The sequence below is a fragment of the Azolla caroliniana genome, unplaced genomic scaffold (assembly GCF_043228905.1).
Source record: "Azolla caroliniana isolate FFs.n. ecotype wild unplaced genomic scaffold, voAzoCaro1.0.p SCAF_9, whole genome shotgun sequence".
Classification (NCBI taxonomy): domain Eukaryota; kingdom Viridiplantae; phylum Streptophyta; class Polypodiopsida; order Salviniales; family Salviniaceae; genus Azolla; species Azolla caroliniana.
In genome coordinates, this window is record NW_028230444.1 from 19,962,316 (window position 1) to 19,985,624 (window position 23,309).

Here is a 23,309-nt window from a genome sequence, read left to right on the forward strand (position 1 = left end):
AAGGCAATATGTCTCAATTATGACCTCCATTCCAATAAGGTAATCGCGGTCGGCTTTCATAGCAGATACGATTCCCCACACCTCCCTCTTTACTTGAACGTACTTCCTTTGTCTGCCGCTCAACACCTTCACACCAAATCGAATTGCATATCAATTCTTTTCTTTGTCTTCTTGATTGATAACCCATCCGATTTCGGTTGGGCTCGTATCCATAGTCACATAAATCGGTTTTCCTTCGGTATAGTCAGCATTTCATAGTGCCTGAGCTTCAAGTAGTAATTTCTTCAATATTCATATCGCATTTGTATGCTCCTCTTGCCATTCAAACTTCTTCCTTTTTTTCAACAAACCATATAATGGCTGGACGACATGAGCGTAGTGCAGAATCCATATATAATAAAAAGCACATGCTCCCAAGAGTCTTCACACCTCTATCTGGGATATACATTCTTCCTTCATCTCTTGGATAGCATCCACTCTGGTTAGACGGTTTCCAGCCATATGCTCCACACAAGTGTCCTACTACCAATACTTCTGGTTGCCCAAATGCGGACTTCTCTCCCGAAAGCATGAGGTTTGCACCTTCTAGTTTCTACAATACCTTCTCACAATCTTTAATGTGGTCTATCACAAATCTTCAACACCTCATTCTTTGATTCATCTTTTTCTTCTTCCAAAGAAACCTTGATTGGTATGTCATCCAAAATTGGCATCATTATCTCAGGAATGCAATCTCTTAGTACTTTATTCATTGCATTTACCATGTATGCTACAGAATTGGTTGCACCTTGGTAAGGTACACATTTCTACCATTCGAAGCTTTCCATTAAACCTTCATTCTATTTCCATTGCTATCTAGTTGAGCCGGTCGTGTCTACGAGCTTCCGCATGCTATTCTTTAGCGGAACAAATGACGACCAACAATAGAAAGAACCCACGGCTCTTATACCAACTATTGGAGACGTGGTCGTCAATGGTAAACTAAATCACAACATTGTATATTGAAAGAACACGTTGTTATCCTACTTCTCACATTCCTAGACACAATATTTTTATCGAACCTTTAGTTTAGAGTCCAGCAAAATCCTCAAGAATAGCTTCTCAATTTATCAATATAAATAATTTTCTTCTTGGTGGTTCCCCTACTCCTAGTGTTGTGGAGGCATCCCTCCTTGATTTGCGATCTTACATGTTACATTCTACCAACATCTTAACCCAATGTTCAAAGTCATTCTTCCTTGATTTGTGATATTCCTTCTACCAACATCTTACATGTTTCGTATTATCTTTTGACTTTAGTAGGCTTTTTCATAATACCAAACAAAAGAAAAGCTACTTTAAATAGGCTTTTTCATAATACCAAACAAAAGAAAAGTGCTTCTAAGTACTACCAAACAAATTTTCCTTTGGGTATAAGATAGAACCAAATAACATTGTTAAACAAAGGCCTCCTCAAGACATTTCATTGAAGTATTTAAATAGATTCGTTAACATCAAATCTCATTCAAACCCACTCATTGGCTTTACTCAGCACATCAAATCGGAACTACAAAGCCAAATTTAGAATATGCTCCTACATTGTGTCATGTCAATGTGTACAGGGTTATATTAATGAAGTGGAAACAAATGAAGTTTTTATGTCAATATAATGAAGCACAGGGTTATATTAATGAAGTGGAAACAAATGAAGTTTTTATGTCAATATAATGAAGCACAGTGGGCTACTTTTGGAAGTAGGGAATTTAAAATTTTAAAAACTCAAAAGGATGGAACTTTTCATGATTTGGGAATTAGATCACACGATCATCCATGGCGAAACTAACAATCCTATCGATTCATACAATTTGCATTTCAAATTGTAAAAACGCGACTCGAAAAGTTCATGTGAAAACTCTCAAAAGATAACTTTTCAAGATTTGGAAATTAGATTAGAACTCATAGAGCTAGAACAATCCTACCATTAAGGAAGTCATCTCACATTTGAATAATATACAATTTAGAGTCAATACCAACATTTGAGAACTTAGGATGAACCAATGAATAACACAAAACATATGAAACATTAAAAACTCGAATTTTTTATTTATTCACAAGTACAAAGCTCAAAATGTAGGCCGTTCCACAATTATTTCCTTAAGCTACATCACAAAGGAAAGTGCTTGTTCCCACCAATAACGCTCGTCCTTTGTAGAGTAGGATTGTGGATATCGACGACGACGATGCTCTTCATATTTATCATGCTTTCCTCGAGAAGTATGTTGTCGAGATCTTGACGATGATGTAGATTGTTCTTTTGTAGGAGGAAAGATGATCTCTTCGTCTCTACCCAATTCTTGTATGGTGGATCGATCCACATTGAAGGCTTCTGCTAGAACTTGTATTGGGATGCCATGATATACTGAGTTGCGACCCGCAAGGAATGAAATCGAAGGCCTATGAAGATTGCAATAATATCAAGTTATAACAATTAAGGGAAAAAACAATGTATTGCTTGTGTGAAATATCTAAATGTAAGTATAAACTTTGGAAACAACCAAGAAATCATATAGCCAAGGAAAATTGCAATAATATCAATAACTAAAAAAAAGAACAATGTATTGCTTGTGTGAAATATCTAATAAAAAAGAACAATGTATTGCTTGTGTGAAATATCTAATATCTAATATCTAAATTTCTGTAGTATTTTTAAGTATAAACTTTGGAAACAAACAAGAAATCATAGCCTACGAAGATTGCAATAATATCAATAACAATTAAGAAAAAAAAACGGATTGCTTGTGTGAAGAGTCTATCTAAATCACTAGAGCTTTGGAAACAAACAAACAAGAAATCATACAAGTTCTACATACCTATGTGATGTTACAAAGCCAACCATCTCCAGCCCTTTGTTGCCGGCCACCTTCATCGAGGGGAAGAATTGGGGGATGAGTATGAATGAGCCTCGGCTCACCTCCTCATCGAACACCCTCCGTCCATCACCGTTGGATACTTGAATCCGTCCACTTCCACGAGTTATGTAGATAAGCTGGTGAGCATTACTAGAGAATCCCGGAGCCACCATAGCATTCTAGCAAAATACAAGAAACCCAAGGATAAACATGCAAAAAGACACTTGTCACAAGCCTAAATGAGTATAGATGCTCTTGGCCCTTAAAAAACACTTTTTACCTCTTGAAGAGAGACTCTTCCCACACTAAATCCAACATGGTGAAGTGCAGGCAACTTCTGGGAGGTAGTGATGCTCATGAAGCCGCCATTCTCAACGAAGATGTCCGGTTGAGATATTGGAGTGTATTGAAGCTCCTCGAAGATGTTTGAGGTCGAACGAGAAGTTGTCTCAGGGAAGCGTATAGGGCGTCGCACACGAATGATGCCAACCTCCTTTTGGCTATCAAGAAGAGACTCGATTGTGCCTTCATCAACCCCCCAAGCAATGGCTAGGGCCTTGTGACTGAAACCATGAAGGAAGGATCCGAAGCGACGTTGTTGACCACCGGCGAGTAAAAATTGCTACAAGCACATCGGAACAACAACATAGTATGTTTAGACATCTATGTAGAGAAGATATATAAAGAAATGGAGCCCTTCTTTTACACTTACATTGTAGTGACTATGATGAGATCCAAGGCTAGACATGTCACCGGCACACAAGACGCGAAGCACCTCATTCCCACCATTATACCACCAATAGATGGTACCCTTCGGAAGAGCAACTACATCTCCCTTCTCCACTCGTCGAACATATGGTCGAGGGCCACTAATGCCACTACCACTATCACTAGGCAGAACAGCACCCATATATCCACAACCTAGCCATTATGTAATTCATGTACATTAATTAATGATACACTCCAAATACATCATTATTTCTTGATTATTTGTTGTCGGTTCAACAAACCACCCATATAATATGATATACCTTGGATCACATAAGCAACCTTGGGGACATTAACATAGTTAGGCAACAGCAAGCCATCTTCCTCTAGCTCTAGCTCTGCGACACCGACCGCAACATTTCGAATAGCGCGATCAACATTGTCATGCATCCAAACACGCACGACCCCACCTTCGGTCCGTAGCACCTCACAAGGCTCCCCAAGATCCAGATTAAGCCACTCCTCCTCCTCCTCCTCCTCTTCCTCTCTATCATGATGATTATCAAGTGTGGAACTTAATGTGTTGTAGAGTTTCGACCGAGCTGCCGATGACGAATATTCGGAGGGAACATCATGAGCTTCCGACGACGAAGAAGAATATGATTCGCAGCAAACCACAGATGCTAGAAGCAGCAAGGACCCCAATAGCATCCATTGACAGTTGTAGTAGTAGTAGTAACCCAGCATCATATTGAAGGGATATAATTGTGCAAACAGAGAGGATCACACAACACAACCTGAGATTGAGGAGGACATATATCTTTTAGAGGTGTGTATATATGATCTATTCTAATGGCATGCAAGTGATTGTGCATGGATGTGTCCACTTGGCACCACAGCTCAAGGGTGTTGGTCATCATGAATGTATTAGTAAAGTTTGGTTTGACCTCGTCTTTTGCAAATATAAATCAACAATCATTGTACACAAGGTTTTCACTTCTTTAGTTCTTCACGTTTTGTTGGGTGGATCGTGACCTTCTAACCCTTCATGTTTCCATAGTTTTGAAGGCCATTTTCAAACAATACACATTACATTTCCCACTAGTAAAAATGTAGTTAGGTGCTCTTTTTTTATTAATGACACGAAAAAAAAAACTCTAGCATAGCTTTGGTTGCACGCCGATATAACCGAAGAGACAAAAAATATACGTTATTGCTTAGAATATACCCCTCCCCATCTTGGATTCATGCAAATGATTCCTAGTTTCAATGCAAGCACACATCCATTAGCAACACATGTAGAATTTTCTACCCCAACTTTGCCACACTAGAAGGCCATTAATGTATATCACATCACTTCCATTATTTGTGAGCCTCGTGCTATGTATGGATTTGTATTTGGTCATAATTTGACAACCATTACCATCACATTGTCAATTGAAAATAAATGAAGTCATGTTGAACCATTGCAATGTGGTGTTTTGCCTTGAGTAGTTATTTTCAAAGTTGTGGTGTCCATTGTCTAGGAGTTGGCAACTCAGCTCTCTTCAGGCTTGGGTTCCTTAATGAGTATGAGCTCAATTTGGGATGGCTCAAGCCAAGCCGAACCGTTTAAGGATAATCGGTTTGTCTAAATTGGTTTAGGAACCGATTCGGCTCAAGTTTGAAAATTCCTAAATAGGTTAAGCCAAAACCAAACTGTTGATGACTCCTAGCCATTTCCAAGATAGTTCAAGCTCACAATTAATATTTCAATAGTATACACAATAACTATCTGGGAGCATCACATGAAATGTTTTCTTACCTTTCATATTGGCTACAGAATCAAGTAGTGACATCCATCATGTCTTTTATTCTCATCAACTTACATATTTAGGAGAGAATATGAGCACAATTACATGTCAAGATTCCAATGCATGTTACATGTTGTGCAAGCTTGCAATCATAATTTCATACCATGTGACAAACCTTTGGAAGTCACGAGGCTCCTAATTTTATATCTTGTTTAAAGCTTGAAAGTAATACAAATATCACTAATGCCTTTGTTTACTTATAGACTATAGTGAAAGGTTTTCATGCTTGGTAAGGAGATAAAACAAAGAACATTTGACCTTCCTATTTGTAGCATTTAATCAAAGAGCATGTGCTATGTTAACCATCAAGATGCATCTACCAACAACAATTTGGCCCAAGGTTTGATAGATCGCTTATCAAACATACTTGGAATTATGTCTTGTTTCGCATGGTGATGTACTTATCGAAAATGGATTGGAGCCCATCAAAATAGTCCATTGGATTGCCTGATCTACTTGTACCTCTATATCTTCAGTTGTGCATACACTTTTGAGAGAGGTCTGAGGAAGAGACAAAAGCACCAAAAAACAAATCTCAAAGTGGCTGAGACAAAAACCAGGATATTATGTGAATATTGCAATCCAAAGTATGCTTCACATTTAGGAACATACTAATGAACTATCATGTAAGTTTAACAATGTACTGAGAGGAAGGAGATGATCTAATGGTGAACTTAGGACTAATATCTATATGGCACCAGTCTTGGAAGAAGAGTACTTCAATTAGCAGACATTTATTTCAGCAAAACATCTAGTTGATGTTTTATACCTATCAACATTTATTACAAAAGAGAAAAGGCAATTGTATAGCCCAAATTGCAATACTTTAGTATGAATGATACTTTCATGAGTCCCAACGGTGATACACCTAACAATAGGAGTCGGTGGGACTGGGGTCCATAAATGTTCCACAACTTAGTAAACAATGTAGACCCATCACAACCATGTCATGTTCCTCAAACCCTCAGATTATTAATAGAAATGGAGTATACATGGCTGATTTATCCTATTTTAATGGGTAAATATGCAATGAGCAAGAAGTACAAGCCTCAAATTCCAGCTATGGCTATGCAATATAAAATTGCAATTGTTAGGGTGTGATAAGAATAAATAAAGTAGCTAATTAGACCAATATTAATTAAACAATGCCCAAATAGAAGGCTTAGAGATTAACTCTCCACCAGATCATAATCTTCCTAGGCCAGACCAATAAGTCAGCTACTTGCCTATTTGAGACTAAAGCCATTTTCATGCTGATTTCCCTACCACTATCCTTACAGTGGCTCGTAATGATCACTACATGTGTGCAAATTGCACTAATTCCATGGACGATTTTGTTATTAAACAGCCATCTTCATAGCAATCTTTTTGTGAGAGTCATAACCCACAAGCTCAAAATCATCCGCGCTCAGCATATCTATATCCTTTTTGTCGGTATTTATCTTCAGCACCTGACGGGAGAGTTCAAAATTAATAAATTAAAGTCTGTCTTTTAATGAGACCAAAGATAAACTTTAAAGCAATTGAGATGTTCGAGAAATTGCCAAAGAAAGTAGGACTCAACAGGAAATGGTTTTGGTGTGTTCTTTAACTGCTCTTGTAAAGGATCAACATGGTTCTTGTAGACATGAGCATCTCCGAGCACATGGACAAATTCTCCCCTTTTCAAGTCTGTTATGCCAGGTTGTGAAAATGCTAGTTATGAACACTTCAAAACACAGCATCAATATTAAGAAATATGTAACTTTGATAGATGCTGCCTCACCACAAACATGAGCTAATATGCATGTAAGTAGGGCGTATGATGCAATGTTGAAGGGCACGCCAAGCCCCATATCACATGAGCGCTGATACATTTGACATGAAAGCTCCCCATTTGCAACATAAAACTAACCAGAAAATTTATATAAATTGAATTGGGATGTGTTCAAAACTACTCAAGAGAAAACACTTCAACCATGTTCTGTTTCTTTCTATATGTAATATTTGGCCTTTCTTTCACATGACTATAGAAGCTAATGCAGAAAAGTGTTGTCTTCTATGCTTTTACCTGGGCAAACATATGGCAAGGTGGAAGCGCCATGAGTTGTAAGTCGGCAGGATTCCAAGCTGAAAGAATAATACGACGATCTTCACGTTTGTACCTCAATTTCTGTATCACATCAGCTAATTGATCAAAGCCCTGACCAGAATAGTCAGCATGCATATTTGAGTACCTGATAGGAGATCACAGTTTGTTACAGCTTTTGATATTCTTTCAAGCAAGTCTTTTTGAAGCAAGGAGATTTCTTTGCACTTACTTTGCACCAAAATGCCTCCATTGAAAGCCATATACAGGCCCTAGATCACATTCTTCTCTATCAACAAGACCAAGACTGCAATACAGATCGTAGAAGTGATATGTTTTAGAATCACTTGCATGACCAAGAATTAGCATGGCTTTATAGATTCACAAACAAACTATAAGGTTGTCATCCTATTTTTATACAGGAAGAAAAAGCACACCAGTTAGAGCCCAAGCTTTCTATTCACCTGTCGAGATATTCTCTTGATGCATTTCCATCCCAGATATGGATGCCCTTGTCCTGCAGCACCTGAAATAAGAATAAGACTCGATCACCTAGAAATTACAAGATTGTATGAGTGTGAGAATGGGGTTTTGATGTGCATGTTGCTATTACCTTTGCATTACTTGAGCCGCTAATGAACCATAATAGTTCTTCCACCACCCCTCTCCAAAAGACTCTCTGGATAAACATCAGTACCATTAGGCCAGATTCCTAAACAATTAAGCATCGTACTTCAAATTTCACATCATGGTGAGAACACATGATCACCTTAGTCGTGAGCAATGGAAAGGTGCTACGAAGATTGAACCGCATCTACAAATACCAAGGGAAAATAACAAGCTGCTTTAACACCAAAAACAAGAAATTTTTATAAGCCTTACAAGTATATACATACTTGACATCCAAACTTGGACAGCGTTCCTGTGCCAGTTCGGTCTCCCTTTTCAGCACCATTCTGAATTATGTCCTGTATTAAGTTCAAATATTGGTACTCTTCATGACTTTCCCTTATAGACTTTGGAAGCCGCGATACAGAATTACCCAGATAATGAGCTCCGCAAAAGCCATCCCTAACATCTTCTCGGACATAAGTTCTGAACGTGTATCGAATATTGTTCTCAACCATAGGTGAGGAGGAGTACCATAGACGGAATATGTTCTTATCAAACTTTGGGAAGAACGTGTCACATTTACAGTTGTAATCAACTTCAGTGGCATGAATAGCATCACATCCAGGGAATTCCAGAGCTTCCCTGCATTGCATCGCAATTTGTTTTAGAAAAAAACAACTTTTTTTAGACAAAGGGCTTACAGCCACATGCATCTAATATAGAGTGATGCAATGGTAAAGAATAGTCATCTTATCAAGCAAAGATTGAAAATGCAGTAAGCAGTTCTAAGTTCTAACAATAATAAAAAAATGGCCACTGTAAAAAGAGGACATATAGAAGAAAAGAAAAGCAATATAACTTTAAAATGGCAAATATATGTATGGACTTCAAAATTACTAAAAATCTAATGTGAAGCTACCCATAAAGTCCTGTTATAGAAGAGGGGGTTCAGTGTTTGAATAAATTGTCTTTATACACTAATTGTTGTGCTAGATAAGCCCACTGGCATGATGGAATCTTTTGTCTAAAGTCTAATGAAATAATCCAACAATTTGGTGACATATAAAAATCACTAAAATTCGAAAGAGAATGAGTAGAAGAGAGAAAGATATGAGACTGATCAAGAGATTACATCTGAAAATGGTGTCTCGTCTTTGGAGAACAAGAAGTTGAGATCAATAAGTCAAACAGCCCAATATACCTTTCGGCCCTTCAGAGCATAAGTTTCACAATGCCTAAACATTCAATGCTCTAGGGAGAAAATGTGGCATTATTTTCCACTTAGTTAAAAGTATATGGCATCGCGATGATAAGAACTATATAAGTCTGCGGACTCTTGCTTGGTTCACTTCGAATTGTGTAGAGATGATGATTGTGTGGAGAGAAAGAGAGAGAGAGAGAGAGTAAGAGAGAGATTTACTTGTAGATTTGGCCGCCACCGATGACGAAGACAGTTTCGATCGAAGTAGAATAAGGTGAGGATGCAAGGGTGCGAAGAGCTGATCGAAGGCCAGAGCATACGATGACATCTTCAGAAGAAGCAGCACCAAGAGCCGTGTCAGGAGACGAAGAGCGTGTGAGCACCACATTGAGGCGTCCAGGGAGCGGACGAAACTTGGGCGGGATACTATCCCATGTCCGCCGACCCATGACCAAAGCATTCCTCTTATGGGGACCTTCTTCTGCTGACCTCTTTACTGTTGCTGCTGCTGCTGCTGATTCTGCTGTTGCTCTTGATTTTGTTTTGGTGGTGATGGCCTTGAAGAAGGATAAGTCCCCTGGAAGCTTCCATGGAAGGCCACCATCGACGCCTATGCCTTGATCAAAGGTGTTGTAAGCTACGACAATCTGGAAGGCTCTCTCTTCCACAAGCGCCATGTCTGCAGAGGTTGAGAGGGATCTTTGCAGAAGGTAACGGAGATGGAGTGGGTTATGCAGGAGACGCATCCAGGATACTACTGCATATTCTGAGAAAATCGTGATTGGGGTGGGGAGGTGCCCATGGATCAAGCAAAAGCAATGGGCGGGAAGAAAAGGTAAATATTATTGAATAGAATCAAGATTCGAACTTGAGACCTGAGTGAAGGGCTCATCGCGATCTTCCTCCTAGCGATCTTTGCAGCTTCTTGGATCATCCCTTCGATTCGATTCGAATTCGACACGATCCATTTTGTTTCGACTCGATCCGACCCAATTCGTTCCGTTTCGATTCCATTCGATTCGTTCTGTTTTTGTTTCGATTGGACTCAATTCATTTCGTTTCATTCCAATTCCATTCAATTCGTTTCGATTCGATTCATTTTGTTTTGTTTCGTTTCATTCCAATTCCATCCAATTCGTTTCGTTTCGTTTCCATTCGATTCATTTTGTTTCGTTTGAGTAAGTTCTAGTAGGCTCTAGTGGCCATTGGAACTGCATAGGACTCCGATGTTAGGCAATGAAATACTTTTAGATGTGAAAACAAACTCTTTTTCGAGTGTGTTCCCTTCATGCCTAATGAATGTAAAGGCTTGAATATATTGTATTTAGGGCATGTATGTTCTATGAAAACATATATTTTCATTTGTTTTGTTTCAATTTGACTCGATTCGTTTCGTTTCATTCAGATTCCATTCGATTCGTTTTGTTTCGTTTCCATTCCATTCGTTTTGATTTGATTCATTTTGTTTCGTTTCCATTTGATTTGTTTTGTTTTGTTTTGTTTTGTTTGAGTAAGTTTTAGCTGGCTCTAGGGGCATATGGAACTACATAGGGCTCCGATCTTAGGCAATGAAATACTTTAGATGTGAAAACAAACTCTTTTTCGAGCATGTTGCCTTCATGCCTAATGAATGTAAAGGCTTGAATATATTCTATTTAGGGCATGTATGTTCTAATATCTATGACAACATATATTTTCATGTGGAAAGATTTCCTCCTAGGAGAAGCCAATGATATCTCTCCGCATACTTGGTGAATACTTGGATTGAACTATTTGCTAGTGATGGTAATAAATAAAAACAACAAAGCTTTTTATAATCTCAAGGGAGATCCAACCCATGGGTTGGGATGTTTAATAAAAATAGCAAAGTGTTAATTATTTGTCGAACACTTGGTTAAGTACCTAGCATACGTACCACGACCCATGCTTTGGCACTAAACCAACTGCAAAACCAGGAAAAAGAGGGATAAAAAAGAATTGCCCCTAGAGCTTTATGCCAACTGGCCACCATAATATGAAAGGGGATGACCTTTTTGTAAGTGAGTTATAAAAGTTACCTTTGTGAATTTTTAGTTCTTCTTCTTGATTCTTTAGTTTTTCCCTCCACCTTGTAGTGATTTGAGTGATTAAGGTTGAATGCTACTTAGCCAAACCCTAATCACTCCACCTTTCATATGTGTTGTGTGGACATCTCTATTTAAATGAAGTATGATTAGTATCATCATGTGTAAAACCTTTACTTTTATGTTTATATGCTTAACACATAAAAGCCTTCGTAAAGCATTATTTAGCTTCTTGATTAGACTTGTCTTAGGGAAGTGTGAGTGAGAGTTCGAAAGATTAGGGTTTGCAAGGCCAGCGGCTTGAAAGTGATTAACAATTTCTCTTGCTTTTGCTGGGTTCGTCGCTAATTAGTTAGTTTTTTCGTCTTCTTCACTTCCATTTGATAGAGCTAAGTCTTTCTTATTCTATTCCCTCTCTCAATCCCAAAACGAAACATGCATATGAGTCAAAGAGCCTAAGACCAAAGCATCTATCTTACGTACTTAGGCTTAACTTGTATTTAGCACAATTGTTCGGTAATATATACTAAGTGTATTGTTGCTTATTTGTCGCATTCATTATGAGCTAAGTGATTTATTAAGTGAAATGCTAAGTATTACGTATGAAGTCCCTTAGCTTTATTAAAGAAAGAGTGTTAGAGAGTATAATAAGTAGAGAGTTCCATAACCTCGTACCCCACATTGAGTTCATAGGTTTTGGGACCAAATACAACCAATTACCACCTTCGGCAATAAGCTTGTGATAGAAATGAATTTGGCGAGATTCTAATGCACATGTAGCTATTTGATCTCCCTAATTCACAAAAAGAATAGTAGCTAACATGCACAAATAGTTACAATACATAAGACTGGGTTAGGTTTACATTACGTGTGGGGGTTTCTACTCTTGATGTTGCTCGAAAGGAGAACATGGCACTTTCAACAACCTTCTACTCTGAAGGCATTTGCTCTTGTCTCTTATCTACAACTTCATTTGCATGATTTGCACGAACTCGAGGAGGCCGGTGGAGAGAATAGTTGGGAATTGACAATAATATAACGCCACCACAAATTATAACATTGAGATACAAATCGACAAAGAATAAACAAGAGAAATATAATTATATTACAATAAATTATGGGCTATCAACTCGCAAAGGATCAATAATCACATTCTCACAAATGTGCCATTTCAAATGCTACATTTTGGCCTTTCATGCATTTCATACCCACCAGATGACCAACAATGCAACAATCTTTAAGTGAAATTTCAATTGTTTCATTAAATACCATATTAGTTCCAAACAATCAACTATTTTTTGAGAAAGTTATTATCTAATGCAACCAATAATAGTAAATTGTAATGAAGATCTAGTTAAATATGTAAAGTTTAAAATAAAAGGGAATTTTGTGGTTGGTTTTGAAGGCACGACAAAACTTTTTTTCATTTCAATTTTCTTTCGTAGCTTAACAATTTACCTATGGAAGTTATATGACTTTTAAACATACACAAATTGAAGATCATAAAATTAAAGAGTTGGTGTCCAATATGAAGTTCTAATGTTGAAACAAGCATTTGAAGTTTTCGAATTAGGTTAACTAAAGAACCAAGATTCCTTTTGAAAATATTAGATGGGATATTGCAAACATCATATTTTATACGTTTGAGTTCTTTTGCAATACATTTGAGCATGTTGGACAACGAGCATCCCTAATTTCTACAAGTATTATTGCTTGTACATCATCAAATCTCCATCAATGGACACAACAACTTTTCCCAAACAGTTATGTCATTTAAAAGTAATCAAGGTGGTATGTAATACTTTTCAAATTGAATAACATTTAGAAATTTTGATTACATTCAAGAACCTTAAAGAGCTTTGCGAGATGTTTTCATATTGGATAGGTTGGCGAAAGAAGAGTCAAACTTTCTTACCTAATAACGCAACTAAAGATTCCTTTACCCCATCCCATGGGAGGGTTGATTTGGTAGGTTATTTCTACCATTTTAAAACACAAAAATTAGTTTAGGTGGTTGATTGTAGGTATTATATCCTTCGTTCCATATCGACATCATGCTAACAAAAAAGAAGACGATATTTGTTCATTAGAATGTGCTGACATTGGAATGATTAACAATGCTTCATAGAAAGCAAAACAAAATAATATAAAAGAGTGGGTTAAAGAAGGCACATCTAGTAAGCTTCTTAGTCATTGGAATGATGGAGGGCACTTTGAAAGAAAGCAAAATGAAAGAAAGAATATGGTGAGAGATGTGAGAGGAAAAGTAATTGTCTAGCTAATGTTCGAGTTTTGAGCACCAAGGCACACCTAGAACAAAGATACCAAGGGGAATTGGAATGGTCAAAAGGCACAAACATAGAAAGGAAATACAAGATTCGACGATTACACATGAAGGATCAAAAGCACACCAGTTAAAATCGTTGTATCTTAAAATGCGAGGGAGAGTGATGAGGGAGATTTCACGAGTTACGTGTAGATTCCAAGCAAGGAGAGTTCGATTCAATTCACGGGTGAAAGGAGACGAGGCAAGCTAATGTGTGCATGTGTACTTATGGGATCCAAATTGGGCAATAGGTAAAAAAGGAGAGTGACGAATCAAATTTTTATTGATTGATTGGGAAGCAAGCTTTCGATCAATCGATCGATTGATCGAGAGAGGCACATAGAAGGATCAATCGGAGGGCGAGCCTTTCGATGAAATCAATCGATAGAGACCAAGTATAGAGAAGGATCGATAGGAGAGCGAGCTTATGATGGATGGATGGATTGATCAATGGATGGATTGATGGATTGATGGATTGATCGATAGAGAGCGATTGAACGACACACGGGCTTTCGATCGATCGATCGATCGGAAGAGAGGCACAAAGAGAGACACTAGTGTGAAAAGAAGCCATGTAACACTTAAAGGTGTGAAGAAGAAGAAGAAGAAGAAGAAGAAGAAGAAAAACCAGAGCTCCTAATCCTTCATCTTCTTGTTCAGAAAAATGGATGATGATGCCCTCTGCTATCCCTGTTTGATCCAGATGAAGCCCCCATATCCTCATGGAGCTCTCCTCGTGGGTGGAAACCATACCTCCTCAAGATTTTGCACTCGCTAAGTCCTCTTCTCTCTTGTTTGATGCATATCTATACTATCTTCATCAGAGAAACAGAGCACCATTACAGAGAAGGAACAGATCTCCATCCCTGAGAAACGGAGCAACCTCAGAGAAGAAACAGGGCCAACATTTCAGAAAACAGAGGAAGAGGGTCCTTTTTTTCCCCCTTTGTTTGTGTGCGTGCCATCGATTTATACCTTCAATCTTCACAAAGAGGGCTTCTCTTTTCCACCTCTCAAGGCAATGTCAGCCCTGTACCCTCACGATGATCTCGAATCTGAACCTCTCGAAACTAGGATCAGCTTGCTTAAGATCTTCCATGAAGTTCAAATCCGTGAACATCGGCTTCTCCTCCTCCTAATGATCGAGGTAATCCTCTGCTTCCTGTTCTCCTTGGTTCTTGCTTTCTCTCTGTTTTTCTATTGTATACCATGCCATCATCAATATGTGGGGTATTCCGGAAGCATGAGCAAGAGTGACCCTTTAGATGGGAGCATGTATTCTATGATGAATCATGATGTACATGGAGATTTCCATGTCACTGATCTGCAAACAGATAGAGATGGTATAAGCAAACCACATATAGAGATGGTTAACCAAGATCCATCCGTCGACCTATATCGATTTAAGCATCAGTGGGCCTATCTGCTTCATGGTGGTGAGAATACTCAGGATGCAACAAATGACATTTTTTTCAATACACCAAATGTGGTTTTGGATGGGTATCAGAGAAAAAACCTGAATAGGCTCAGTACTCAGGCTGAGTTAGAAGAAATGCAGCTCATGCCAAGTGTTTATGAGAAGATCTTCCAAGATTTAATGGATGAAGGTTTGCTCCATCTCCATGATAAGGCTCTTTGCCTAGGTACAAAAACAGGTGAAGAGTTCACTGCATTGAAAAAGAAGGAATTGAAGGATGTGGTAAGCATAGATGATTTAAACTCCAGACATCATTCAGTATCTAAAGAAAGCAATAGCATATTCACACAAATGCTTGTGGATGAAAGCTTTGATTTTGTGTTCACAACACTATTTGATGAGGTTCCATATTCAGATTTCTTTGTCGCAGAGATCGAACGTGTACTAAAATCAGGGGGAATTGCTGTCATGCATGTATCTTTGGATGTATGGCATACTAAGTTCCTGTCAAGTAAAGGTGGACATAGCATAAAGCCTGTCACTTTATTATTTCATCACTCTAACATCGTCTACGTGACCAAAGCAGAGGCATCTGGATTGGATACCATAATCGTCTTCAAGAAAAATACTGCAGGTTTTCATGAAGATGCGAAACCTAAGCAACTAACCTCTAAAGTAATATGGGCAGGTCTGAGTGTAGAAAATGATAAACATGATTCTTACCTTGAATTTGGTAAATTTGAAGGTGAGCGTAAACCACAATCGGAAAAAGAATGGTTTAAGGTTAGTCGATTCAACACAACGAATGGTAAACTACAACAGTTTAAAGAGATTTTGAGAGATAAGGACATGATCTATGTATGGTCAGGTGGTGCTGATAATGATCATACAGAGGCACATCATGATCTGAAGAATGGCCATCATTTTGGTGGAGATCTATTCCAAGCAACTGCTAGTTCATCCAGTTGGATTCAAACTCGGATCAACTTGATGATTGGGAAAGCATTATCGGGAGGGCAGTCGGACTATTATGACCGGAAACATCCAATGAGCTCAGGTTTTTCGGTTTGGCGAGAAAGAAGTCTGGTGCCTGATGATGTTCTTGTGGTCTTTATAGATTTGCAATATGCATTGGAGTTCGACCTCGTCTCGAAAATGGCAGAGAGTGGGAGTATCCATCTAATCGATAAGCTCTTTCTTGTGTGTGATCACTCTAGTCATGAGCTTGGGCAATGTATGGAATATTCCGAAACCTTTAGTAGCACTGAAGTTTTTGTTTGCTGTGGACAGTAAGATAATTCTACATGACATTGTAGCTAAGTGTAGGGATTATGTTTGCAGGCGTTTTTATCTATCTTTTTATGAGCAGGCTGCTTTGACTCCACCTTACTAGGACATGAAGTTTATTATTTGATGCGAGAATATGTATGGTTTTAGAAAATCTTGCATTCTGACTTATCAAAATTTCGAGTTTTGACATTTTCTTGTGTATTGGGATACCAGAATATCTATTTACTTTATAAAGTAGTGGGCAAGAAAAAATTAAAAGAGGAATTCTATGGTGGAGAAAAAAGAAGTGTGCATGAAGGAAGAAGTAAATTTTTGGACAAACTTGCTTTCGAATCATCAGAACTTTTATGTAGTTTTATGTTTTCGTGTGTATTGATGCCAAAATATGTATGTTTTGGAAAATCTTGCTTTCTGACTATCAACATTTCAAGTCTAAAATGTTTACATTTCTTGTCTATCAGAAGTAAATTATACTTTGATGATTTACTCATTTGAATCATGAGATGGGTAGAATGAGTAGTTTGGAAATTTCATTGTCAATATATACATGCGTATTTATAATTTGTGGTTTAGAGTCCTGCTAGGGTTAAAAGGTAACAATATATCTCTCCTGGCAATAGATAATTCATTTGTTTTAGCTAATCAGATTTTGTAATGTACATGGTGAAATACTAAAGCTTTTTAAGAAAGGTTTTTTAACGGTTTTCGACCCATGCGTGTGTTAGAATGGTCACTATGCAGATATCTATATTGGAGATGGCATTGGATTGAATAAACGTGAATCATTCAGTACATGTTATTGCCAATGAGCTCACTATATCGCCAACCATATTGGAGATGGCATCTGATCTGATTGAATGAATGTCAATCAATCATTCAATGCATATAATGTTTGATGAGCTAGGGTTTGCAAGCAAATGTAGGAAGAAAAAAGTTTATGAAGGACAGTGGATGCTGCTCCACAATCTCAATGGAGGTGTTGATGAAGTTTCCGTAAATCTGATTGAACGTATGCACGAACCCCTGATTGCCTTTTGTATCATTATCGATTATAAAATGATGATAATTAGATGGCCCTGAAAGTATTGCAAAACACCCAATGAAGTTTATGTAGGTCTTTCCTTGGAAAAATGATGTTAGGTTAATTGATGAGTAATGTAAGGAGGGAGAGCAGAATCATGAACGATCAACTCGATATTCATCTTTGCATCAACGCATCTTAGAAGGAACAATGGAGGTGTAATCACATAATTGAATGTTGACTCAATTACTCGCCCTAGTTTCTGTCTAATTTGCCACCTCAATTGTCATATAGTAATGACATGACATGACATGAGAGGTTTGCGGGTAAAATATCAAATATTGTACTTGCGAATGGTCTCACTATTTGAGTTGTCCAAACGATGACGGCACGACCGTGGGAAAGGTAATTTTTTTTAGAAGTAGATTCCTAATTATGTTTATACCTTCAAGTGGGAGCTGTAAAATCCTGCCCACGGGAGTCACATCTTTTTGGAGAAACATGCGATCGTGCAATTATGCTTGCGTACCATGGGAATTAGGAATCGCCAATGGCTCGGCTCAAGCTTGAACCGAGTAGTTAAACCATTTATAAACGGTTTGTCGGTTCGGTTCATGCTTGAGCCTCCTTAACCTGTTTATGCTCGGTTTGTCAAGGCTCAAGCCGAACCGAACCATTTATGGCTAAATCAGTTACTAAACGTTTAGCGTTAACCGGCTTGGCCAAACCAGTTAAGCCTTAACCAGTTCGGTTCAAGTTTGAAAACTGTCAAACCGGTTAGGGGGCGGATGAAGCTTTTTGTGGCCTGAGTGTGGCAGAGGCTGCAGGTCTCATGGCGATCTCTTCTCCTCTCGGATTTCAAGGAGTTCTTTCCATCTCTCATTTACCTCTGTCTCCTTCATCCTCGTCTCCCAGATTAATTAGGGTTTCTTCATTGCCCTGCAATACAGCCAGATTTCCAGGCATCAGAGTCTTCTCCTCTCCTCAAGATCAAGAAGACACGCCATCATCCATAGCATCAGAGACGATCATTCCTTTCATCGACTTGGTATTCCTCAGTGTATGTTTCTTCGCGTCCTTTCTTCTCCCTCACTTTTTCTTGTCTGTAACTTTATTTAAGGAATTGCTCTTTTCTCAGAGGGGAAATGAGTCTTTCTGCGATGATAATTCATCAGTATATACGCATTCATATAATGTGTTTCTCTGAGATGCTAAACCTCAGAAACTTTTATGTTCTTTAAGAGTTAGCGAGTCCTTTTTCGAGATGCTAAATCTTGGAAAGTTGTATACTGTATAAGAGTTCATCTCTCTCTCTCTCTCTCTCTCTCTCTCTCTCTCGCTGGGGATACTAGAAACTTGCATATTGTTTAAACAGTTAATCAATCCATTTCTGAGATACTAAATCTTCGAAGGTACAGTCTTTTCTTCCATGGAAGATAATCACTCTTCTTAGGCTGCGGAAGTATATATGTGCGTGTATATCTGTATACACACATACTTCTGCAGCCTAAGAAGAGGGAATTACAACTTATATGTATGATCATATTCCCGGGGCATCAAAACTGGGTTGTTTTTACTAGCCATGCCACATTTGGTGATATTCTTGTTGTACCATCACCAGGTAAGATATCAACTGGGGGGGTAAAAAGATTCTGGTATTCTATATTTGATGTGACTCAATCTATCAATAACTCTTCAAATAGAGGTGGTGGTGGTAATCCTCTTGTCACCAGATTTAGTCCCCCACAAAATATTAAAAATGGCGAGTTGAGAAAGAAAGATATATTAATGTCTTCTAAGACCAAATTTGGCCCATGAGATAATTGATTACAATAATGGGTATGTGTACCTAATCATTGAAAATAAAAAATAAAAAAAACATAAAGAAGAGAGTTTGAGCGTGGTACAAGAAATGTTATGGGGTGTAGCATGGTCTATAAAGGACATGGCTATGTGTTGAGAGACTAGTTTCATTTCCATCCAAGTCTCTCGAAAAGGAGTGGGGGGTTGAAGGGTTTTGATGCAGGTGTGGCCCGAGGTCTCAATGCAAATGGTATCCCATCCATAGCTTCTAGGCGGGGTAACTGACGTTCCCTTATCTTGTTAATTGCTTCTTGACGATGACTGACTTTGAAGCCTGTATCCAAGGGCATTTGGTTGTTCTTTGGTTTTTTGCTTTAGTGAGGCAGAGGCCGAGTGCTGCAGGTGTGTCCACGTTCATCCTCCACCCTTGTCCTTGAAAAATTTCAATGGTGATGTGTTGGTGAATATTAGAAAGGTTATGGTTAACATTTTGTAGCTTATTCTCTTTATGCTGTTTTAACTCTAAGATATACCTACCTAGTGTCTTTGTATCTGAGGTATCCAATAGTTGGGAGAGGGTCCAAGTATGCCTTGGTATTTTTCTCTTATATGAGCAAGTCTCACGGTGTGTACGATGCTCTGATGGCCTATCCAATTGCTTCACCAACACCATTGGTGTAAAACAAGGTTATTAATGCCTAGGCTGTTTGCGAAACACCAACTTACCACAGTACTATATCAAGAGCTAGTATCTCTGGACTCATAGAGTGATCGAGATGCTGCGAAAGCTTCAAGGGATATCCTATCTTCTGATTGGCTATGCATCCCATTAATAAAAATTATTACTTGAAAAAGTGCTTCTACTAGCATAGGGGGTCAACTGAATTCTGCTCTAATGATTTCATGTGGCACCGTTGATTTGCTTTGGATTTGTCGTGATAGCATCGTGGCCAATGGTCTCTCCAATTGCAACCACATGAATGCTGTCAGCCCCGGAGCCCAAACCTCTGCCTCATACACGAGGGAAGGGGTTACTAATGAGCGAAGAGCCACCCCTTTGTTCGTGGCTCTTGGAAGTCTGCCAGGTGGTATTAACTAACCCCTTCATGAAACTAGGAAAGATTTGAGCTAAAATTCACGAATTAGAAAAAGTTCACAAGGAATGGGCATCTCTTTGGTATTTTTATATTCCAGGTGATAAAAAATGGTTCTCTTTGATTGAATGAGCAAACAATAGGGATTGAACCTGCATATGATGGATTTGCAGTCCATTGCCTTAACTACTTGGCCTCATCTGCCCTCTGCTATTCACTCGGGCCCTCCAAGTTGGGGAACAGGATCTGCCCATTAAGCCATTGATAGCTTGACCCATCTTTTATATATTTTGGCATTTTGCATGATCCATCCTAGGAAATCACACTAAACATATCCACTGCTCACCCTATAATTTTAAATCAGACCAGATGTAGTTTTATGTCATAAATCAACAGTTTTTTAATGTAGATTGAATGTTTCAAAATTAATTTGATTGAGTTTTGTTTCTTTCATATGGCATTCTGTTTGACTCAATGTTAGGACATTTGATCACAATTGCCAAAACGTTAGAAACTTTAGCTTTATACCTGATATTTCTCTTGTTTATGAATGTTAATTTGTCTCTTCTTTCTGCAGCCAGAAAATGGTGCTGCCAATGTAGACACTGTGTCAGTTAGTAGTGGTGAGAAGCTACTTCGTACTGTGATGAATGATGAGAAACTAGAGCTGTACAATCTCTATGTAAGCAAAATAATTGTTTTCGTTTTCAATCTTTTTCATTTATCCTCGTAGTTGTATCTTTGGGTAGATAAACAACTGAAGTGGTCACCTTTTTGACAGGGAAAAGTTATGAATTGTGGTGGAGGTGGCAGCTGTGGAACATGCATTGTGGAGGTCTAAATACATAATTGTTTTTCTATACCCTGATTAAATATGCATGCAAATGATATTGAGTACATGTAGAACTTTCCAACATTGATCACATTTACTTTGTTATATACAATCCTGCTGATGCTGATTATTGTATTTTTAATTGTTATCTTGCAGATTGTAGAAGGAAGTGATCTTCTGAATGAAAGAACAGATGCTGAATATCGGTTCTTAAAAAAGGTGAACAGATTTTGGAAAGTTTTTTGAGTTGACGTATTTTCTGTTAAGAGAAGCAGGTCCAAGCAGTGGTTAAGTATTTTTTAGCAAAAAGTTTAAAACGTTCATTGAAAAATCCGATAGTTCTTGAAGGGAAAATGATCAGAATTTGAAAGCTCCATAATTTCTTAAAAGTTTAAGGATTCTTACCTTAAGTTTACAACTCAAAAGTTTTTATTTTCAAAAAGTTTACCTTACATTAACCTTGGTATTGTTTTTGTGAGTCCTGAATCTAAGCATCCTGGAATATCCACGATTTCTTCACGTCATGCATCATTTTAATCTGCTGTTACACCACATTTATATCCCAGGAATGAGGAGTCTAATGCAGAAGAAGTTAGGTTCTAGAGCCATCTAGAAAGTCAAAGGAGGGTACAAGTACATTAATCTTCCGAACAGTCAAAACATGTCAAGCTTACACCAGAAGAATAACAATGCTATGTCTAGATTCTAGAAGAAAGGAGGGTACAAGTACATTAATCTTCCGAACAGTCAACATGTAAAGAGGTCAGGATCTTCTAGAATCTAGACATAGCATTGTTATTCTTCTGGTGTAAGCTTGGCATGAAAATGCATACGACATCAAATGTGAAATTGATAGGGGTGACATTGTTAACTTCTAGTAATGGATGCTTTTACCCTTTCCCACTTGCGGTGAAGGATTCAGGATGAACGTGGAAAAGCCCTTCCTGACATGAAAGACAGTATGCTTGAATGAAGTTTTGCCTCGCTGTGTGATGCAATGGTGAAGAGATTTGGAATCAAAGCACAAACACAACTAAGCAAAGTTCCTGTAGTCTGCTTTACATTTAAGTGCTAGTTATGACTCTCAAAAGCCTTGAGACATTTCAATTAGGAGTGTTTTTTTTATCTTTTAAGCTTCCTCATTCAGCTGATTACTCCCACAATGCAGAAACCAGAGAACTGGAGACTTGCCTGCCAGACTATTGTTGGGAACAAGTCGAACTCTGGCAAGGTATTATTTTCATTAGAAGTTTGTGAGTAATGAATATGCTGTCCAATTTTGATCAAATTTAGTTATGACACAATCAATGGTTTCAGGTGGTGGTGCAAAGGTTGCCTCAAAAGAAAAAATAGGACAAATCTCACTTGAAAACTCCAGTGAAACAACATTACTGTACTCATGAAATGAAGGTCGGGGAATTTATTGTCGTACTAGATCCAAATTGTTTGCCATATGATACAACCCTCTACTCATCTGTTATTTTCCTCTCAAGCTTTGGTGATGATAATCCTCCCTTCTTGAGCAGATAATAGCATTAGGCGCTGTGTTATACTTTTTTTATTCTATGGGAAAAGCTGTCATTGGCATGTTGAAACTAAATAAAGAGTAACTTTTAAACATTTGCAAGATTGTATTTTTGAGTGGTTTCATTGTATTTGTGGGGTCAAACTCCACAACTTGCTGAAGGAAAGAAATGATGATGACATTTACTGTAGTTTTTCTAATCGTTGCATGAAATGGCATTGCATTTCAATAGGGCCAAATTTAGAGACAAATAATTGGATGGGTCTTATCTGTGTTGTGTTGGTTTAAGGCACTTATGACTCTCTAAATATAATTGTTGTACATTTTAGAATACAACACTAGTTCAAATCTTGATGAACAGTCTTGGATGAATTACTCCTAGTTTAATGCTTTATGAGCATGACACTTTGATTGATTTGGTTAACGAAGTTTTTCTCATATCTAACATAAAGCAATTTTCTCACAATTGTATTCAAGTTATTGATTTATGAGATATGCAAGTAAAGGTAGACATGAATCGATCTAGTATATCTTGACAATCTACCTCAGACTTTGTTGAACACAAAACTATGATGAGTTGTGAATGATCGGAATTGTAAAAACTTCTC

At 38.0% G+C, this 23,309-nt stretch overlaps 4 protein-coding genes across 4 annotated transcripts; 2 read left to right on the plus strand and 2 right to left on the minus strand.

Annotated features, from left to right (window-relative positions):
• Positions 1–2,138: 2,138 nt before the first annotated feature.
• On the minus strand, positions 2,139–4,346 carry LOC147860502 (cocosin 1-like). The gene is made up of 5 exons (XM_087324112.1): positions 3,920–4,346; positions 3,601–3,809; positions 3,169–3,510; positions 2,850–3,067; positions 2,139–2,433 (listed from the first exon to the last, which is right to left on the minus strand). Exons 1-5 carry the CDS (start codon positions 4,344–4,346, stop codon positions 2,139–2,141), a joined length of 1,491 nt encoding a protein of 496 aa, XP_087180238.1.
• Positions 4,347–6,401: 2,055 nt separating this feature from the next.
• On the minus strand, positions 6,402–10,127 carry LOC147860503 (putative bifunctional dihydrofolate reductase-thymidylate synthase). The gene is made up of 10 exons (XM_087324835.1): positions 9,550–10,127; positions 8,414–8,771; positions 8,287–8,331; positions 8,131–8,196; positions 7,982–8,043; positions 7,750–7,824; positions 7,500–7,665; positions 7,215–7,338; positions 7,014–7,120; positions 6,402–6,900 (listed from the first exon to the last, which is right to left on the minus strand). The coding sequence occupies exons 1-10, from the start codon at positions 10,074–10,076 to the stop codon at positions 6,790–6,792; spliced, it is 1,641 nt and encodes a 546-aa protein (XP_087180961.1). The 5' UTR covers positions 10,077–10,127; the 3' UTR covers positions 6,402–6,789.
• Positions 10,128–14,528: 4,401 nt separating this feature from the next.
• Positions 14,529–16,592, plus strand: LOC147860504 (uncharacterized). Its single transcript, XM_087324844.1, has one exon. It carries the CDS (start codon positions 14,741–14,743, stop codon positions 16,427–16,429), a length of 1,689 nt encoding a protein of 562 aa, XP_087180970.1. The 5' UTR covers positions 14,529–14,740; the 3' UTR covers positions 16,430–16,592.
• A 1,647-nt stretch (positions 16,593–18,239) lies between these two features.
• On the plus strand, positions 18,240–22,897 carry LOC147860505 (photosynthetic NDH subunit of subcomplex B 3, chloroplastic-like). Its single transcript, XM_087325050.1, has 6 exons — positions 18,240–18,507; positions 20,922–21,026; positions 21,126–21,179; positions 21,333–21,395; positions 22,345–22,407; positions 22,494–22,897. The coding sequence occupies exons 1-6, from the start codon at positions 18,280–18,282 to the stop codon at positions 22,527–22,529; spliced, it is 549 nt and encodes a 182-aa protein (XP_087181176.1). The 5' UTR covers positions 18,240–18,279; the 3' UTR covers positions 22,530–22,897.
• The last annotated feature ends 412 nt before the right edge of the window (positions 22,898–23,309 follow it).